Here is a 14,956-nt window from a genome sequence, read left to right as displayed (position 1 = left end):
ATATTGGAAAGGCACTCGGCACTTTGATGACATTGTTGGCCAGACTCGGTATCCCAGGGATATTCGTTGGGGATGGATGCGGAGGAGTTCTCCTGTCACTTGGGTTATGCGTTTATCACCCAGAATTCATGAAATTGCTGTGCGTTCTGGCATTTCCGCTAAATGACAGTATCAATATTGTCACTTGTAGCCACTAAGGAACGGAACTGGCGCATTACTATATTAACATTCGTACGAGTTACGGAATACCATATTCGTTTTCATTTTGCAGCTATAGAATCTCATATATATACATTTATAACCAAGTTAAAATTCTTGGTAAATATAAAGATTTTGCCAAAGATAATAATAATAATAAATTATGTATATACATTATCCTAGCTGCATATATAATACCATTTATTTAAGACTAGAGTAAATAGGTATTTAAATAGTAAGTAAGCTCATAGTCAAGAAGCGTTAATATTGGGATAGCAATTGTGGAATAACATACGTTCTTTAGTGAAAAAAAATTAATTTAATAAAGTTGAATACTCTGTGCAAATACATATACATATGCATAACTTTATAAAACATTATGCACCAAGGAATTTCCGGATTTGGTCATGGCCAACTGCCTACATACCGCTTAGAAATTCCTGATCACATTGTCCTTGGATCTAATTTCATCGAACAAACGGAGCTGTCAAGTCCATGTACCCCTGCCCGACCCGAGATATATTCAGTTTGCCACCAGAGCTCGTCTGGAGCACAACTCGTTTCGGAAAAATAAAAATGTGAAAAAAACACAAAATTCATAGTAAAGCGACGGGTGAGTTAAAAGTTTCGGTTCGATTCAATTCGGTTTCCTAAAAAAAAGGAACAATTTTAATAAAATGAAAAAAAAAAACAAAAATTAATGAAATATTTTTGTTTTAGAATTTATTGGTTAACTTTCCGAGTTATTACATCCAAACAAACACGTACAGATAATGCAGTTTAATCGAATAAGGACATAACACTGGATACATACAAGAAATCAGTGCAGTTGGTATGTATGGGAACTCTCCCACTTTCAAGCCTTAAACTAAACTAATTGCCATCCGGCAGCTACACAAGATACACTGGATACTCATCCCATCCCAAATTTAGTTGGTCTGGCTAAAATGCAAACTAATCAAGATCGTTCCGCCTACACTTGGTTAATTAACAGTCTGAACAACCTATGATAGGTTTGTTCAACTGTCACACTCAATAGCAATGAATCGGAATGCTTCCACAGATAAAATGTTTTTCAATTCGATGGTACCAGTCCCGTTGGACGAGAGGATTGCATCGTTTTGGATACAAATGTTCTCTTGCAAACTAATCTAATGCCTGTTCTTCGTACACTATGTTATTGAAATATCTGCAATCAAATGAAATCATTGTTAACAGTCTGAACACCCTACCAAAGGTTTGTACATCTAAATTATCACATTCAATTGCATTAATCGCACTCTTTTCACAGATAAAACGATGGTACCAGTCCCGTTGGACGAGAGGATTGCATCGCTTTGGATACAAATGTTCTCTTGCAAACTAATCTAATGCCTGTTCTTCGTACACTATGTTATTGAAATATCTGCAATCAAATCAAATCATTGTTAACAGTCTGAACACCCTACCAAAGGTTTGTACATCTAAATTATCACATTCAATTGCATTAATCGCACTCTTTTCACAGATAAAACGATGGTACCAGTCCCGTTTGACGAGAGGATTTCTTCGTTTTGCTTACAACTGTTGCTAACATATTGCCTGCCTTACCCTCATCCTCATACGCTAATGAATTGCCTCGCCTCTCTAGGATTAGTTGGATTGGCCCAAATGCAAACTAATGAAAAGATCGTTCCGCATATTCAAGGTTAATTGATAGCTTTTCATGTGAACTATAATCAATTGCATTAATCAAACGGCTTGTCTGAATAAACGTTGTTCGTCGATCGTAAATTGGAAAAGTTTTCAGGAGGTCCTGGGCAATGCGCACCAGTGCGCAGGTAGTAGCTCCTGATCCATCAAGCAGAGGAATTTAATAGGCTCTTATAATATCGAGAAGAATTACATTGGGGTTCTTTGGTCGCACATGTATATCATAATCGTACTTCTCATTTGGCCCCGTAGGAAGGCGTCGAACGGAGTCGTCTTAATGAAATTCTGTGAAAATAGCTTGAAGGCGGGTGTAGTACGTGAAAATAATCAGTATTTTGATCAAAACATTGGAAATAACGCTCCCAATAAGGAATGTCATACCTCGTTGAGTTTGTTTTTTAAATCCCAATCGATTTGCATTCAAGTTTGGGAATTCTACGATTTTTTAATTTTTCGCAAATTTTGATGATGGTACCCCTTACAAAAAATGCAAAAATTTGGCCAACATTTTATTTTACAAAATCAGTCTAACGTGAAAGCGGTTGTTAGTATTGGTGATAAGGAGTATAAAATGGTACTACTTTTTGCTGTGAGACCATTTTTTAGTCAAGTTATAGCCAAAAAAGCCATAAAATATGGTACAACTTTTTGCTGTGAGACCATTTTTAGACAAGCTATAGCCAAAAAAAACAACTTGAAACTTCTGTAATAAGCCAAGCAACCTGGGTATCTTCTGCCATAAGCCTAGCAACCTGTGTCAGTCTTGTGATAATATATCTAGAGAACATAACGTAAATATGAAAGTGTTTGTGAAATCTTGGGTGTACATTCGTCGTAAGTTCCTCTATTCTGAGTATTGCAAAGCGAATATTTCCAACAATTTAGTTGTAATGTTGCTGAATGCTAGTAATGAACTTTCTGTGATTGGAGTACGTTCCAACCATAATAACCATGTACTTCTCTCAAGAAACTGCTAAAAAAAACAATCCTCTTTTCCAACAGCCCGTATACGTGTCCTGAAGAAGAGACACTCGTGCTTCCGTCCACGCGGATTCTGCGTGCGCAAGTGCAAGACTACGCGTAGATGCATTGTGGACGCCAAAATGTCCGTGCTGACTCTGATCGTGATTGAGAAGGATCGTATACCACGTCGCCTGGGACCCATGCGTTCCAGCATTATCAGGAAGCAATACCAATTAAGCAAGAAAAAGGATGTGCGTCTGATCCTCCCTGCTGTGATGCAGCGCAAGCACAAGAAGAAGAGCCAGACCGTTTCCAAGGAGGCTGCCGGCGAATACGCCACGCTGTTGGTGCAACGCAAGAAGGGGTCCAAGGCCAAGCGCCGCCGTTCTGCCTCCAATCGCGAGTCCATGAACTCCGTCTCCAGCGACAAGAAGTAAACACCGCAGACGGAACTCGCATTCTTCGTTTAAGCAGCAACGGAACGTCGATCACAACCAAATGATCCACGAGGGGAGATAAGAAACTTTGTAACCATTTATGTTAAATAAACCCGAAAAATGGTATAGATGGTATGTTCATTTATAGTGCGATTGAGCGAGACTAAGCTTTAAGATACCAAATCTCATGTATCGGGTGTAAATGTTATTTTATGTTATTATTATTTCGCCAGGTAAATGCAATAGTTCCGACAAATCTTGGGAATAAAATTCATTTCTGAATATTCAAATAAAATAAATATTCATTTCTGTTGCCCAAAACTATAAAAATAATAAAAAAAGCTTAACAAAACAGTTATTCTTTTAGCTGTATGACCATTAAGTTATGTTAAGTTATGATGAATTATAAAAATTATGAAATTTTGTATTAATTTTTCTCACTGTACGATGATGATAATGGACCCGGCTGCAGCCTCGATCCCGCTTCATTCCAGTTCAAATATGTCGCTTCCGTCTTGTCATTGGGTTTGCAGGCAGCCAGTAAGGCTACTGCCGAACTGAAATTTGCCAGGGGGATATACATATACATACATATGGGTGTATTACGGGGCATAGGAAAATCGGACGATATGGCGGACATGTCGGGTGGCATTTAAGGGGGGTATGGAAGTACTACTTTTAGCTGTGAGACCATTTTTAGTCAAGTTATAGCCAAAAAAGCCAACTTGAAAATTCAGTTTTTTATTAAAAATATTTTTCCAGATTTTTTGTGAAAAAAATAATCGGTATTTTGATCAAAACATTGGAAATTGGGTTATGCGTTTATCACCCAGAATTCATGAAATTGCTGTGCGTTCTGGCATTTCCGCTAAATGACAGTATCAATATTGTCACTTGTAGCCACTAAGGAACGGAACTGGCGCATTACTATATTAACATTCGTACGAGTTACGGAATATTCGTTTTCATTTTGCAGCTATAGAATCTCATATATATACATTTATAACCAAGTTAAAATTCTTGGTAAATATAAAGATTTTGCCAAAGATAATAATAATAATAAATTATGTATATACATTATCCTAGCTGCATATATAATACCATTTATTTAAGACTAGAGTAAATAGGTATTTAAATAGTAAGTAAGCTCATAGTCAAGAAGCGTTAATATTGGGATAGCAATTGTGGAATAACATACGTTCTTTAGTGAAAAAAAATTAATTTAATAAAGTTGAATACTCTGTGCAAATACATATACATATGCATAACTTTATAAAACATTATGCACCAAGGAATTTCCGGATTTGGTCATGGCCAACTGCCTACATACCGCTTAGAAATTCCTGATCACATTGTCCTTGGATCTAATTTCATCGAACAAACGGAGCTGTCAAGTCCATGTACCCCTGCCCGACCCGAGATATATTCAGTTTGCCACCAGAGCTCGTCTGGAGCACAACTCGTTTCGGAAAAATAAAAATGTGAAAAAAACACAAAATTCATAGTAAAGCGACGGGTGAGTTAAAAGTTTCGGTTCGATTCAATTCGGTTTCCTAAAAAAAAGGAACAATTTTAATAAAATGAAAAAAAAAAACAAAAATTAATGAAATATTTTTGTTTTAGAATTTATTGGTTAACTTTCCGAGTTATTACATCCAAACAAACACGTACAGATAATGCAGTTTAATCGAATAAGGACATAACACTGGATACATACAAGAAATCAGTGCAGTTGGTATGTATGGGAACTCTCCCACTTTCAAGCCTTAAACTAAACTAATTGCCATCCGGCAGCTACACAAGATACACTGGATACTCATCCCATCCCAAATTTAGTTGGTCTGGCTAAAATGCAAACTAATCAAGATCGTTCCGCCTACACTTGGTTAATTAACAGTCTGAACAACCTATGATAGGTTTGTTCAACTGTCACACTCAATAGCAATGAATCGGAATGCTTCCACAGATAAAATGTTTTTCAATTCGATGGTACCAGTCCCGTTGGACGAGAGGATTGCATCGTTTTGGATACAAATGTTCTCTTGCAAACTAATCTAATGCCTGTTCTTCGTACACTATGTTATTGAAATATCTGCAATCAAATGAAATCATTGTTAACAGTCTGAACACCCTACCAAAGGTTTGTACATCTAAATTATCACATTCAATTGCATTAATCGCACTCTTTTCACAGATAAAACGATGGTACCAGTCCCGTTGGACGAGAGGATTGCATCGCTTTGGATACAAATGTTCTCTTGCAAACTAATCTAATGCCTGTTCTTCGTACACTATGTTATTGAAATATCTGCAATCAAATCAAATCATTGTTAACAGTCTGAACACCCTACCAAAGGTTTGTACATCTAAATTATCACATTCAATTGCATTAATCGCACTCTTTTCACAGATAAAACGATGGTACCAGTCCCGTTTGACGAGAGGATTTCTTCGTTTTGCTTACAACTGTTGCTAACATATTGCCTGCCTTACCCTCATCCTCATACGCTAATGAATTGCCTCGCCTCTCTAGGATTAGTTGGATTGGCCCAAATGCAAACTAATGAAAAGATCGTTCCGCATATTCAAGGTTAATTGATAGCTTTTCATGTGAACTATAATCAATTGCATTAATCAAACGGCTTGTCTGAATAAACGTTGTTCGTCGATCGTAAATTGGAAAAGTTTTCAGGAGGTCCTGGGCAATGCGCACCAGTGCGCAGGTAGTAGCTCCTGATCCATCAAGCAGAGGAATTTAATAGGCTCTTATAATATCGAGAAGAATTACATTGGGGTTCTTTGGTCGCACATGTATATCATAATCGTACTTCTCATTTGGCCCCGTAGGAAGGCGTCGAACGGAGTCGTCTTAATGAAATTCTGTGAAAATAGCTTGAAGGCGGGTGTAGTACGTGAAAATAATCAGTATTTTGATCAAAACATTGGAAATAACGCTCCCAATAAGGAATGTCATACCTCGTTGAGTTTGTTTTTTAAATCCCAATCGATTTGCATTCAAGTTTGGGAATTCTACGATTTTTTAATTTTTCGCAAATTTTTATGATGGTACCCCTTACAAAAAATGCAAAAATTTGGCCAACATTTTATTTTACAAAATCAGTCTAACGTGAAAGCGGTTGTTAGTATTGGTGATAAGGAGTATAAAATGGTACTACTTTTTGCTGTGAGACCATTTTTTAGTCAAGTTATAGCCAAAAAAGCCATAAAATATGGTACAACTTTTTGCTGTGAGACCATTTTTAGACAAGCTATAGCCAAAAAAAACAACTTGAAACTTCTGTAATAAGCCAAGCAACCTGGGTATCTTCTGCCATAAGCCTAGCAACCTGTGTCAGTCTTGTGATAATATATCTAGAGAACATAACGTAAATATGAAAGTGTTTGTGAAATCTTGGGTGTACATTCGTCGTAAGTTCCTCTATTCTGAGTATTGCAAAGCGAATATTTCCAACAATTTAGTTGTAATGTTGCTGAATGCTAGTAATGAACTTTCTGTGATTGGAGTACGTTCCAACCATAATAACCATGTACTTCTCTCAAGAAACTGCTAAAAAAAACAATCCTCTTTTCCAACAGCCCGTATACGTGTCCTGAAGAAGAGACACTCGTGCTTCCGTCCACGCGGATTCTGCGTGCGCAAGTGCAAGACTACGCGTAGATGCATTGTGGACGCCAAAATGTCCGTGCTGACTCTGATCGTGATTGAGAAGGATCGTATACCACGTCGCCTGGGACCCATGCGTTCCAGCATTATCAGGAAGCAATACCAATTAAGCAAGAAAAAGGATGTGCGTCTGATCCTCCCTGCTGTGATGCAGCGCAAGCACAAGAAGAAGAGCCAGACCGTTTCCAAGGAGGCTGCCGGCGAATACGCCACGCTGTTGGTGCAACGCAAGAAGGGGTCCAAGGCCAAGCGCCGCCGTTCTGCCTCCAATCGCGAGTCCATGAACTCCGTCTCCAGCGACAAGAAGTAAACACCGCAGACGGAACTCGCATTCTTCGTTTAAGCAGCAACGGAACGTCGATCACAACCAAATGATCCACGAGGGGAGATAAGAAACTTTGTAACCATTTATGTTAAATAAACCCGAAAAATGGTATAGATGGTATGTTCATTTATAGTGCGATTGAGCGAGACTAAGCTTTAAGATACCAAATCTCATGTATCGGGTGTAAATGTTATTTTATGTTATTATTATTTCGCCAGGTAAATGCAATAGTTCCGACAAATCTTGGGAATAAAATTCATTTCTGAATATTCAAATAAAATAAATATTCATTTCTGTTGCCCAAAACTATAAAAATAATAAAAAAAGCTTAACAAAACAGTTATTCTTTTAGCTGTATGACCATTAAGTTATGTTAAGTTATGATGAATTATAAAAATTATGAAATTTTGTATTAATTTTTCTCACTGTACGATGATGATAATGGACCCGGCTGCAGCCTCAATCCCGCTTCATTCCAGTTCAAATATGTCGCTTCCGTCTTGTCATTGGGTTTGCAGGCAGCCAGTAAGGCTACTGCCGAACTGAAATTTGCCAGGGGGATATACATATACATACATATGGGTGTATTACGGGGCATAGGAAAATCGGACGATATGGCGGACATGTCGGGTGGCATTTAAGGGGGGTATGGAAGTACTACTTTTAGCTGTGAGACCATTTTTAGTCAAGTTATAGCCAAAAAAGCCAACTTGAAAATTCAGTTTTTTATTAAAAATATTTTTCCAGATTTTTTGTGAAAAAAATAATCGGTATTTTGATCAAAACATTGGAAATAATGCTCCCAATAAGGAATGTCATACCTCGTTGAGTTTGCTTTTTAAATCCCAATCGATTTACATTCAAGTTTGGGAATTCTACGATTTTTTAATTTTTCGGAAATTTTGATGAAAAAAATGCAAAAATTTGGCCAAAAGTTTATTTTACAAAATCAGTCTAACGTGAAAGGGGTTGTTAGTTTTGGTTATAAGGAGTATAAAATGGTACTACTTTTTGCTGTGAGACCATTTTTAGTCAAGTTATAGCCAAAAAAGCAAACTTAAAAATTGGCTTAAGTCAGTCAAATGTTAAATGCTTTCAGCCAAGTGATGATTATTATGATGCTCATCGAAAAATGTTGAATTTTTTTGATCAAAGCCGTTTTCGTCAATAAATTTTGTCATATAATAATTATTTTGCGTATAATACTTTCTTAAGCCTTAGTGTTTCTTTTTGCTGACAGGGCATTAATTATGTCTGCCTTTCGCGCTTTCTGCTTAGTGCCACATGAGCATTAAAGATTGTCGGCTTGAATTTTTAAATATTTTGAGGTGATCAATTGAGTTGACCCCGATGTGCCTTTTTTGTCTATGGTCCTTTGAGCCCGTGTCCTGTGTATCGTTGATGGCCTGCATCGCCATCTTGGTGGGATTCGGTGTGGGCGTGGAGGTGCTGGCATCCTTAAACCGTTCGCGTTCCAATTCATTTTTCAAAGCTAACCAAAAGCAACACACCCACGCTTCCATTGGGCCGTGGATGTTTTTCCAACGTTCATTTTTTGGCATCTCATGAATATTCATAGACATGAGCGGCCAAAGGACCGCGTTGGCCTTTCTGACACAGTCAGCATTCCTGGTGGGGAGGGGGGTCAGGAGGAGGACCTCGAAGACCAGGCGGATCAGGGTGGGCAGGAGGTGCTGGCACATTACGCTGGGAGTATTTTGAAAACTGCTTGCCTTGAGGAGGCATTTTTGAACCGGGTCAAAGGGCAGGAAAGGCTCTCAACTGGCTTACATTTTTGGGCGCCCTTCAAAAACGCCATTAAAGCGAAGAAAGTGGTATCATTTTTTTATAATGCGTTTTGATATGTTTATTTTATAATGGTATTTAAGGTTATTAGGTTATATTTGATTGGTTACTCTGGTCACTGCTAATTTCCTTGCTGACCTGGCATTGAACTTTCTTCCTGGTTTTGCTCATTACGCTGATCCGCATCCTTTTCTCTGTTCTTATCCTGAGCCTTGGTCATCGCAAACAGCTTGGTCCAGTGTCTAGCAATTTTGTCGTGCTCCCTGCGATTGGTCTTGTACTGATCGGCAATGCACATGACTAGTGGATCATCTGGATTGCACTCACTCATTAGCACGTAAATAGAAAGTAGAACCTAGGAAAAAATCCAAAAATGCTGGTAATCTTTTACCAAGAGACTCGATAGTAAACTAACTACAGAGATAATATCTAAGGAAACTGAAAAATCGAACCCACCTTGGCCACATTCATCACAGGGGACCATCGTTCGCCGAGGACATCCAGGCAAATGGCGCCGCGACTGTCCACGTTGCAGTGGTATATCCGGGTGGTGAACCGAATGCGTGGCGCCCGGAAGGGATAGCTGGCCGGAAATCGTATATCCAGCCGGAAGTGACCGCCTTCGTATACGGAGCCAACTGGCCCGTTCACACCTGCCGTCCAGTGAAGAAGATCCCCGTGATGCAAATCGGCGGAGCAATTCGGAGGCGGATTTTTCCGAATGTCCTGCAGTTCGCGCTTAATTCGCACCACACAACCAGTGAGTGGTGCCTCGGTGGATTTTCCCGATGGACTTTGACTGGTGCTGGGTGCTGTCTCTTCTACGGAGCTGGCCACACTGGCTCTCGAGAGCACTTCTGGTTCGACCTCCACATCAACCGCGGCTTGCGCTTCCGTTTCCATTTCCGGTTGTGAATTCACCTGATTGCTGGACATTTTGGCGATTTCGAGTCCCGATTTCTAACTTTAATTTTGTGTGGGTTTCATGTTTCCAGCCAACGCACAGGGCTGTAGTGATTTTAGTCTAACGATCGGTGAACTTTATTCAAAGGCTTGCTTAAATGGGTGACAGAAACCAGGAAGTAAGAGTCAATCAGATTTTGGTAAGATACTTTTGCGAATAAAGGATAATATAGGCGTAATGCTAGATAACATAAATAATTTATATTAATATTTATACACTCAGAGAAAAAATCGAACGATCATAATTTGAGTATTTTCGATCTCAAAATCTAGCCAAGCTCGCATCATGATCAGCATATTCAGATCAAGATCGTACCATTCTCAGGATAACATCGATGTAACGTTGAGGAATCATTTGATACCTTTAAAGAATCATCACATACTAGTATGAAACAGGCAGAATGAATCGTTCCCGACTATATTAAGTATATATATTCTTGATCAGGATGAATAGCCGAGTCGATCTAGCCATGTCCGTCTGTCCGTATGAACGTCGAGCTCTCTCAGGAACTAAAAAATCTAGAAGAGATCACCATACATATCCTAGAGAATAAGACAAAGATTCATATCCTTCTCGTTCTCTCTAATTTTTTCCGCTTTCCCCTCACGACCGACCATCTTCCACTATCTTAAATATCGACATTGAGCACGTTTTCGTCTCGAAATCAAGAAAGTTTTCCTCTCGTTAGAATAAGTCGTGCAACTGAGTACGCTAAGCACAAGCTTTCTCTCTCTCAAGCTCTCAATTTGTCTGGGTATTCATTCCACTTACAAAATTGACTTACACTAGTCGAATAGCAAAACGATAAAACATTATACACTAAAATAACACAATATACATACATATTTTTCGATCTTTTTAAATTCATTATGAACTGTGGGCTGTGCCGTAAGCCCACTATAACGCCGTTTTCAACTTTGCAAACGTTTCGCGTTTGTGTTTGCCTGCGGGAGCACTATCAGTGTATGGAATGCGATAAAAGAGAGCGTTTTCAATGTGCTTTGTGCGGCCGTGCAACATTCGTGCTCCACCTTGACCTGGAATTCGTCTTCGATGACGTCCGCAGATCAATGATGGCAACCCAAAACCCTGGTGAGATTAGAAATAATGGTGGCAATGATAGTGATAGTGCTGTCGAGATCCTTGGACAGCGCGATACCCGAAAATATTCGACCCCCAGGGACAGGGGTCGATCTCATTCGGTTTTTTCACCTAGGATGACCACTCTTTTACACAAAAAGAGAAGTTCTTCCATGTGCTGTACAAAGGATTGGCATAACCAGAATGTTCCTCGTTCCCAAGAGAAGACCACCAAGAAAGTGAAGGGCACATTGACGGGTCGACGGATTGATACAAGAGAGAAATGCGTTGAGGAATCAAGACTATGTTTGCCTAATTTGCCTTTGAAGGCAGACGTATTTGAGAACATCCCTTTGGCACGTTGTTCTACCAAGATGCAGGAACCAAAGAAACCCATTAATGATGTGGACTCCGCCGCTGAAGGGATGCGTTTGCAAATGGGTGCTCCCTATGAAATAAACAAATCCGTAGATCCAGTAAGTAAAGATATTGCAACTAGGGATATAAGATCTTATACTAAGGAAGAAAGACGTGCACTACTTCAATATGTTAACGAAATACGTAGCTTCTCCGATCTACACGAGAAATATTTAGTATTTGGATGTCAGTTTCTGACCAACCGACGACATATGGAATGGCTGTCATCGGAACCTAAACAACGATTTGCCTTAAGTGGTATACCCGTAGTTCGACGAGTTTTATATACTTGCTCAAATTCCATTGAACGGCATTGTGAACTAATCGAACTTCCAAACGATTTTGATAAAAATCGTTTTTCCGGAGATGCTTTAGCATTTCCATTTATTCGCTTGGAAATGACACAATTACTAGCCAAGTGTCCGGATCAAAGTTGTCAAGAATCTCTCTTTATGTACAACATCGCTTTTCATCTGACATCTAAACACAGAAATTGGCTTGTGAAATATTTGGAATTAAATACCCCATTTACTTTTCAATTGGATCTGAAGGTTACAAGCGAGAGCGTTAAATGTCATGCTGTAATACAATTGCAAAATGTGCTTTTTGAATATTCCAAGTATGGAACTAACCTATCCCTCACCATAATGAGTAGGCATGTGCAACTGAGTGAAATTATGGGAGACTGCCAACCGGATCAGCGATTAACATTGATTTGGGCAGCAACTACAATGTCCAAAACATTTCCCATGATAGTAAGCTTGACTTTGTGGTCAACGGGTGGCGATTCTCCCAAAAGTACGATATCCTATACTGGAAAACCCTTTGATATTAAGCAGTCCATTCGGCCCTATCATTTGATCAAAAGTGGTAGGGTCATTATACTAACGGCCAAACAAGCTAAAGCACTCACTCAAAAATGCAATAAAAATGTGGGCATTCAGTTTATCGCCAGGATGGCAAGATTATCAGAATTCGAAATTTACAAATATTAACGCATGAAAATCATAAAAGACATAACTCAAAACACGGAATACATGATATACATGATGACCCTTTTTTCATTGAAGTGACATGTAATTATTTTTTTATTGGCTATCTGCATTTGTACAATGTAAATGTATTACCTAGACTTTTATATCCTCTTCGGTCTTAAGCATTCTTTAATCGAATTGGCTTATTTCTACGTACTTCTTTTGCATTTTTCGCGCTGTCTCTTTTGGAAAATTAGGAAAGTGAGAAAACAGCACAGGATGATGTGGCCAGGACGAAACAGGAGGGAGAATAGATCTTAGGAAAGCGACACTCAATTTGCGAAATGCAATAAATTGAATGAAAAGTGTGAAAATGAAGAGGAGTCATCAGCATCGGCGACAACACTAACGACCAAACAGAGACAGACAGTGGAGTGAGCGAGATAGATGGAGATAGAGCTTGGCGCTAAGAAAGCCAGAAAATGTAAATGAAAATTCAAGAAAATTTAATAATAAAAACATCAGCATAAAGTGAAACGCATAAAATCCAATGAAATGTAAAAGGCGCCCGCTGGACCTTCTTCCTGTTGTGTTCATGCTTGCCGTCTCTTTCTATACCCTATCGCCCGTCTCCTTCCAGCGCCGTAGAGACAATGGCGTATGCAGTGGTCAAAAAGTATTTTGAATACATTTTTGAGATGGGAAATTAAAAAGTAAGTTAAAATATACCACATCGAATATATTTTCACTAAAATTCTTACAAATTGTAATATTGTCTTTATAGTTTTTAAGTTGAAAACGGTCTGCAGGGTTATTGTTAAACTTTAGAGGATTGATTTTTTGGACACACAACTTTTGGATTCCACCCTCTTGAATTATTCTTACCTAAGCCCCTGGACGTATGTATGTGGAAAATAGCGTCGGGTAATCACATTTCTTTGGTATAGTATGGCAGTGTGGCAGTGTCCTGCAGCCAGCAGGATATGCTCAATTGTACATGTTGATTGCTGACAGCGCGTCCTGACCCACCGATCCACAGACCCACCGAATACGCTCGCCCACCGACTCCACCCAACGCACAGCACCACACCGCACCACTGCAAATGAGGAGTCAATTGAAAATCAAGTTAGAGCTGGCTTTAATGGAATTAGTTCTACATGGCAGCGAGGCATCTGCGAGATGCAAACGCAAAAGCAAACTCGAGCTCAATAGCAAAAGCACCCAAGGATGTATGCGAACCAGGCATTATAGTATAGCTCCGGAAGTTCCACTTACTTACCTCTGAGTATCTGTATGAGTGGATGGATGGGCGAATGAGTGGGTGGCTGGAAAGTGGTGTGCCGAGTGGGGGTGGGCGGCACACCTAGGCAAACATTTAAATGGAGCTCGATTGGAGCGCTGGGAAGCGTTGAAAAGCGTGTAAATGAAATTAGAGAGCTGCCACACCCACAAGGCTAGCCAACGCCCCATCACGATGGCACTAGTTTTTAGCACCGCCAACAGCAAACACGGTATGAAAAATGGGAATCCTGGACAGAAGATAGGGGCCTGAACGATAGGCACTTTCCACGCTTAAATGAAGCATAAAAAACTGGACAATGGTTTTAATCAAGTATTTTAAATTAATTAATAAAGAAATGTAATCAAAAATGTAAATGTAATCAGGATTAGTTTTCTTTAATATTACTCGAAATCTGTAATAAAATTTGTAATAGTATACGTTTGAGAGCACAAAGTAAGTGAAGGCATCAATAATATTCTCAATAACAATTTTCGCTACTGAGAAATTAAAACGTTGTCTAAATTTAATTTTCCGTTAAACCATTTACTGGAATAAATGTTCGCTACAAATTACAATGACATCTTGAACCTTTCGAACTCAAAACTAAAGCGATATCGTCGAGGACTCGACAGAAATGATTGAATGAGTGCCGTCTTGAATGGCTGGCTGGGCGAATTGGTGCATGAATCAATGAATGAGTGAATGAGTGAGTGCACGAAGGGCAATGCTATAAAGTCCAGCCACCGTTTCTACGGCAGTGAATGTGAATGTGAATGTGACTGTGTGTGTTTCTGGGTGGCTCTGGGTGGCCCTGGGTGGCCCTGCCTTTTTCTGACGCGACAGCTGATGGGTTATTGGACGCTTGTGGTCCCTGGTTCTCGTGTGTGCATTGGTTCGAGCTGCCTGCCTTGTGCTGTGGAACTGCCTTTGTAGCTTAATTAAATTTAAGTGCGACGCACAATATGCAATATTGCAAAATCAATCATCACATGTACTGTACACATGTATGCACATTGTACACATTCACATTCACGTTCACAACCACTCCACTCCACGCCACGCCACTCCCTCGCTGGCAATTTTCCACAGCTTTTCCTTTAGTTTTCCACCGGTATCGTGAAGTGCATTTGAC

The 14,956-nt window shown here is 39.4% G+C and overlaps 4 protein-coding genes and 2 long non-coding RNA genes across 7 annotated transcripts; 5 read left to right on the top strand and 1 right to left on the bottom strand.

Annotated features, from left to right (window-relative positions):
* The first annotated feature begins 709 nt into the window (after positions 1–709).
* On the top strand, positions 710–1,971 carry LOC116802265. The gene is made up of 5 exons (XR_004362635.1): positions 710–811; positions 919–1,030; positions 1,090–1,435; positions 1,490–1,651; positions 1,706–1,971. It is a non-coding gene; the product is annotated as an uncharacterized LOC116802265 (long non-coding RNA).
* Positions 1,972–2,605: 634 nt separating this feature from the next.
* Positions 2,606–3,418, top strand: LOC116802247 (40S ribosomal protein S6-like). The gene is made up of 2 exons (XM_032726081.1): positions 2,606–2,724; positions 2,893–3,418. The coding sequence occupies exons 1-2, from the start codon at positions 2,688–2,690 to the stop codon at positions 3,288–3,290; spliced, it is 435 nt and encodes a 144-aa protein (XP_032581972.1). The 5' UTR covers positions 2,606–2,687; the 3' UTR covers positions 3,291–3,418.
* A 1,286-nt stretch (positions 3,419–4,704) lies between these two features.
* LOC116802248 lies at positions 4,705–5,966 on the top strand. The gene is made up of 5 exons (XR_004362614.1): positions 4,705–4,806; positions 4,914–5,025; positions 5,085–5,430; positions 5,485–5,646; positions 5,701–5,966. It is a non-coding gene; the product is annotated as an uncharacterized LOC116802248 (long non-coding RNA).
* A 634-nt stretch (positions 5,967–6,600) lies between these two features.
* LOC6618550 (40S ribosomal protein S6) lies at positions 6,601–7,413 on the top strand. The gene is made up of 2 exons (XM_002042777.2): positions 6,601–6,719; positions 6,888–7,413. The coding sequence occupies exons 1-2, from the start codon at positions 6,683–6,685 to the stop codon at positions 7,283–7,285; spliced, it is 435 nt and encodes a 144-aa protein (XP_002042813.2). The 5' UTR covers positions 6,601–6,682; the 3' UTR covers positions 7,286–7,413.
* A 1,744-nt stretch (positions 7,414–9,157) lies between these two features.
* Positions 9,158–10,173, bottom strand: LOC6618549 (ubiquitin-conjugating enzyme E2-17 kDa). Of its 2 annotated transcripts, none has more exons than XM_002042776.2 (2): positions 9,563–10,172; positions 9,158–9,461 (listed from the first exon to the last, which is right to left on the bottom strand). In XM_002042776.2, the coding sequence occupies exons 1-2, from the start codon at positions 10,040–10,042 to the stop codon at positions 9,228–9,230; spliced, it is 714 nt and encodes a 237-aa protein (XP_002042812.1). In that variant the 5' UTR covers positions 10,043–10,172; the 3' UTR covers positions 9,158–9,227. The 2 variants fall into 2 exon arrangements, with proteins under 2 accessions (XP_002042812.1, XP_032581183.1); XM_032725292.1 differs by having other exon boundaries at positions 9,357–9,490; positions 9,563–10,173.
* Positions 10,174–10,790: 617 nt separating this feature from the next.
* LOC116802258 lies at positions 10,791–13,646 on the top strand. The gene is made up of 2 exons (XM_032726137.1): positions 10,791–13,254; positions 13,326–13,646. Exon 1 carries the CDS (start codon positions 10,940–10,942, stop codon positions 12,560–12,562), a length of 1,623 nt encoding a protein of 540 aa, XP_032582028.1. The 5' UTR covers positions 10,791–10,939; the 3' UTR covers positions 12,563–13,254; positions 13,326–13,646.
* Positions 13,647–14,956: the final 1,310 nt, after the last annotated feature.

This window comes from Drosophila sechellia, chromosome X (genome assembly GCF_004382195.2).
Source record: "Drosophila sechellia strain sech25 chromosome X, ASM438219v1, whole genome shotgun sequence".
Lineage (NCBI taxonomy): Eukaryota > Metazoa > Arthropoda > Insecta > Diptera > Drosophilidae > Drosophila > Drosophila sechellia.
This window is presented reverse-complemented; position numbering and strand designations above follow the sequence as displayed.

Coding starts and splice junctions, on each gene's coding strand:
- LOC116802247 (XM_032726081.1), top strand. CDS start 2,688: ATGAAAGTGTTTGTGAAATCTTGGGTGTACATTCGTC. Junction 2,725..2,892: donor ATCTTGGGTGTACATTCGTC/GTAAGTTCCTCT, acceptor CTTTTCCAACAG/CCCGTATACGTGTCCTGAAG.
- LOC6618550 (XM_002042777.2), top strand. CDS start 6,683: ATGAAAGTGTTTGTGAAATCTTGGGTGTACATTCGTC. Junction 6,720..6,887: donor ATCTTGGGTGTACATTCGTC/GTAAGTTCCTCT, acceptor CTTTTCCAACAG/CCCGTATACGTGTCCTGAAG.
- LOC6618549 (XM_002042776.2), bottom strand. CDS start 10,042: ATGTCCAGCAATCAGGTGAATTCACAACCGGAAATGGAAACGGAAGCG. Junction 9,462..9,562: donor CTGTGATGAATGTGGCCAAG/GTGGGTTCGATT, acceptor ATTTTTTCCTAG/GTTCTACTTTCTATTTACGT.
- LOC116802258 (XM_032726137.1), top strand. CDS start 10,940: ATGAACTGTGGGCTGTGCCGTAAGCCCACTATAACGCCGTTTTCAACT.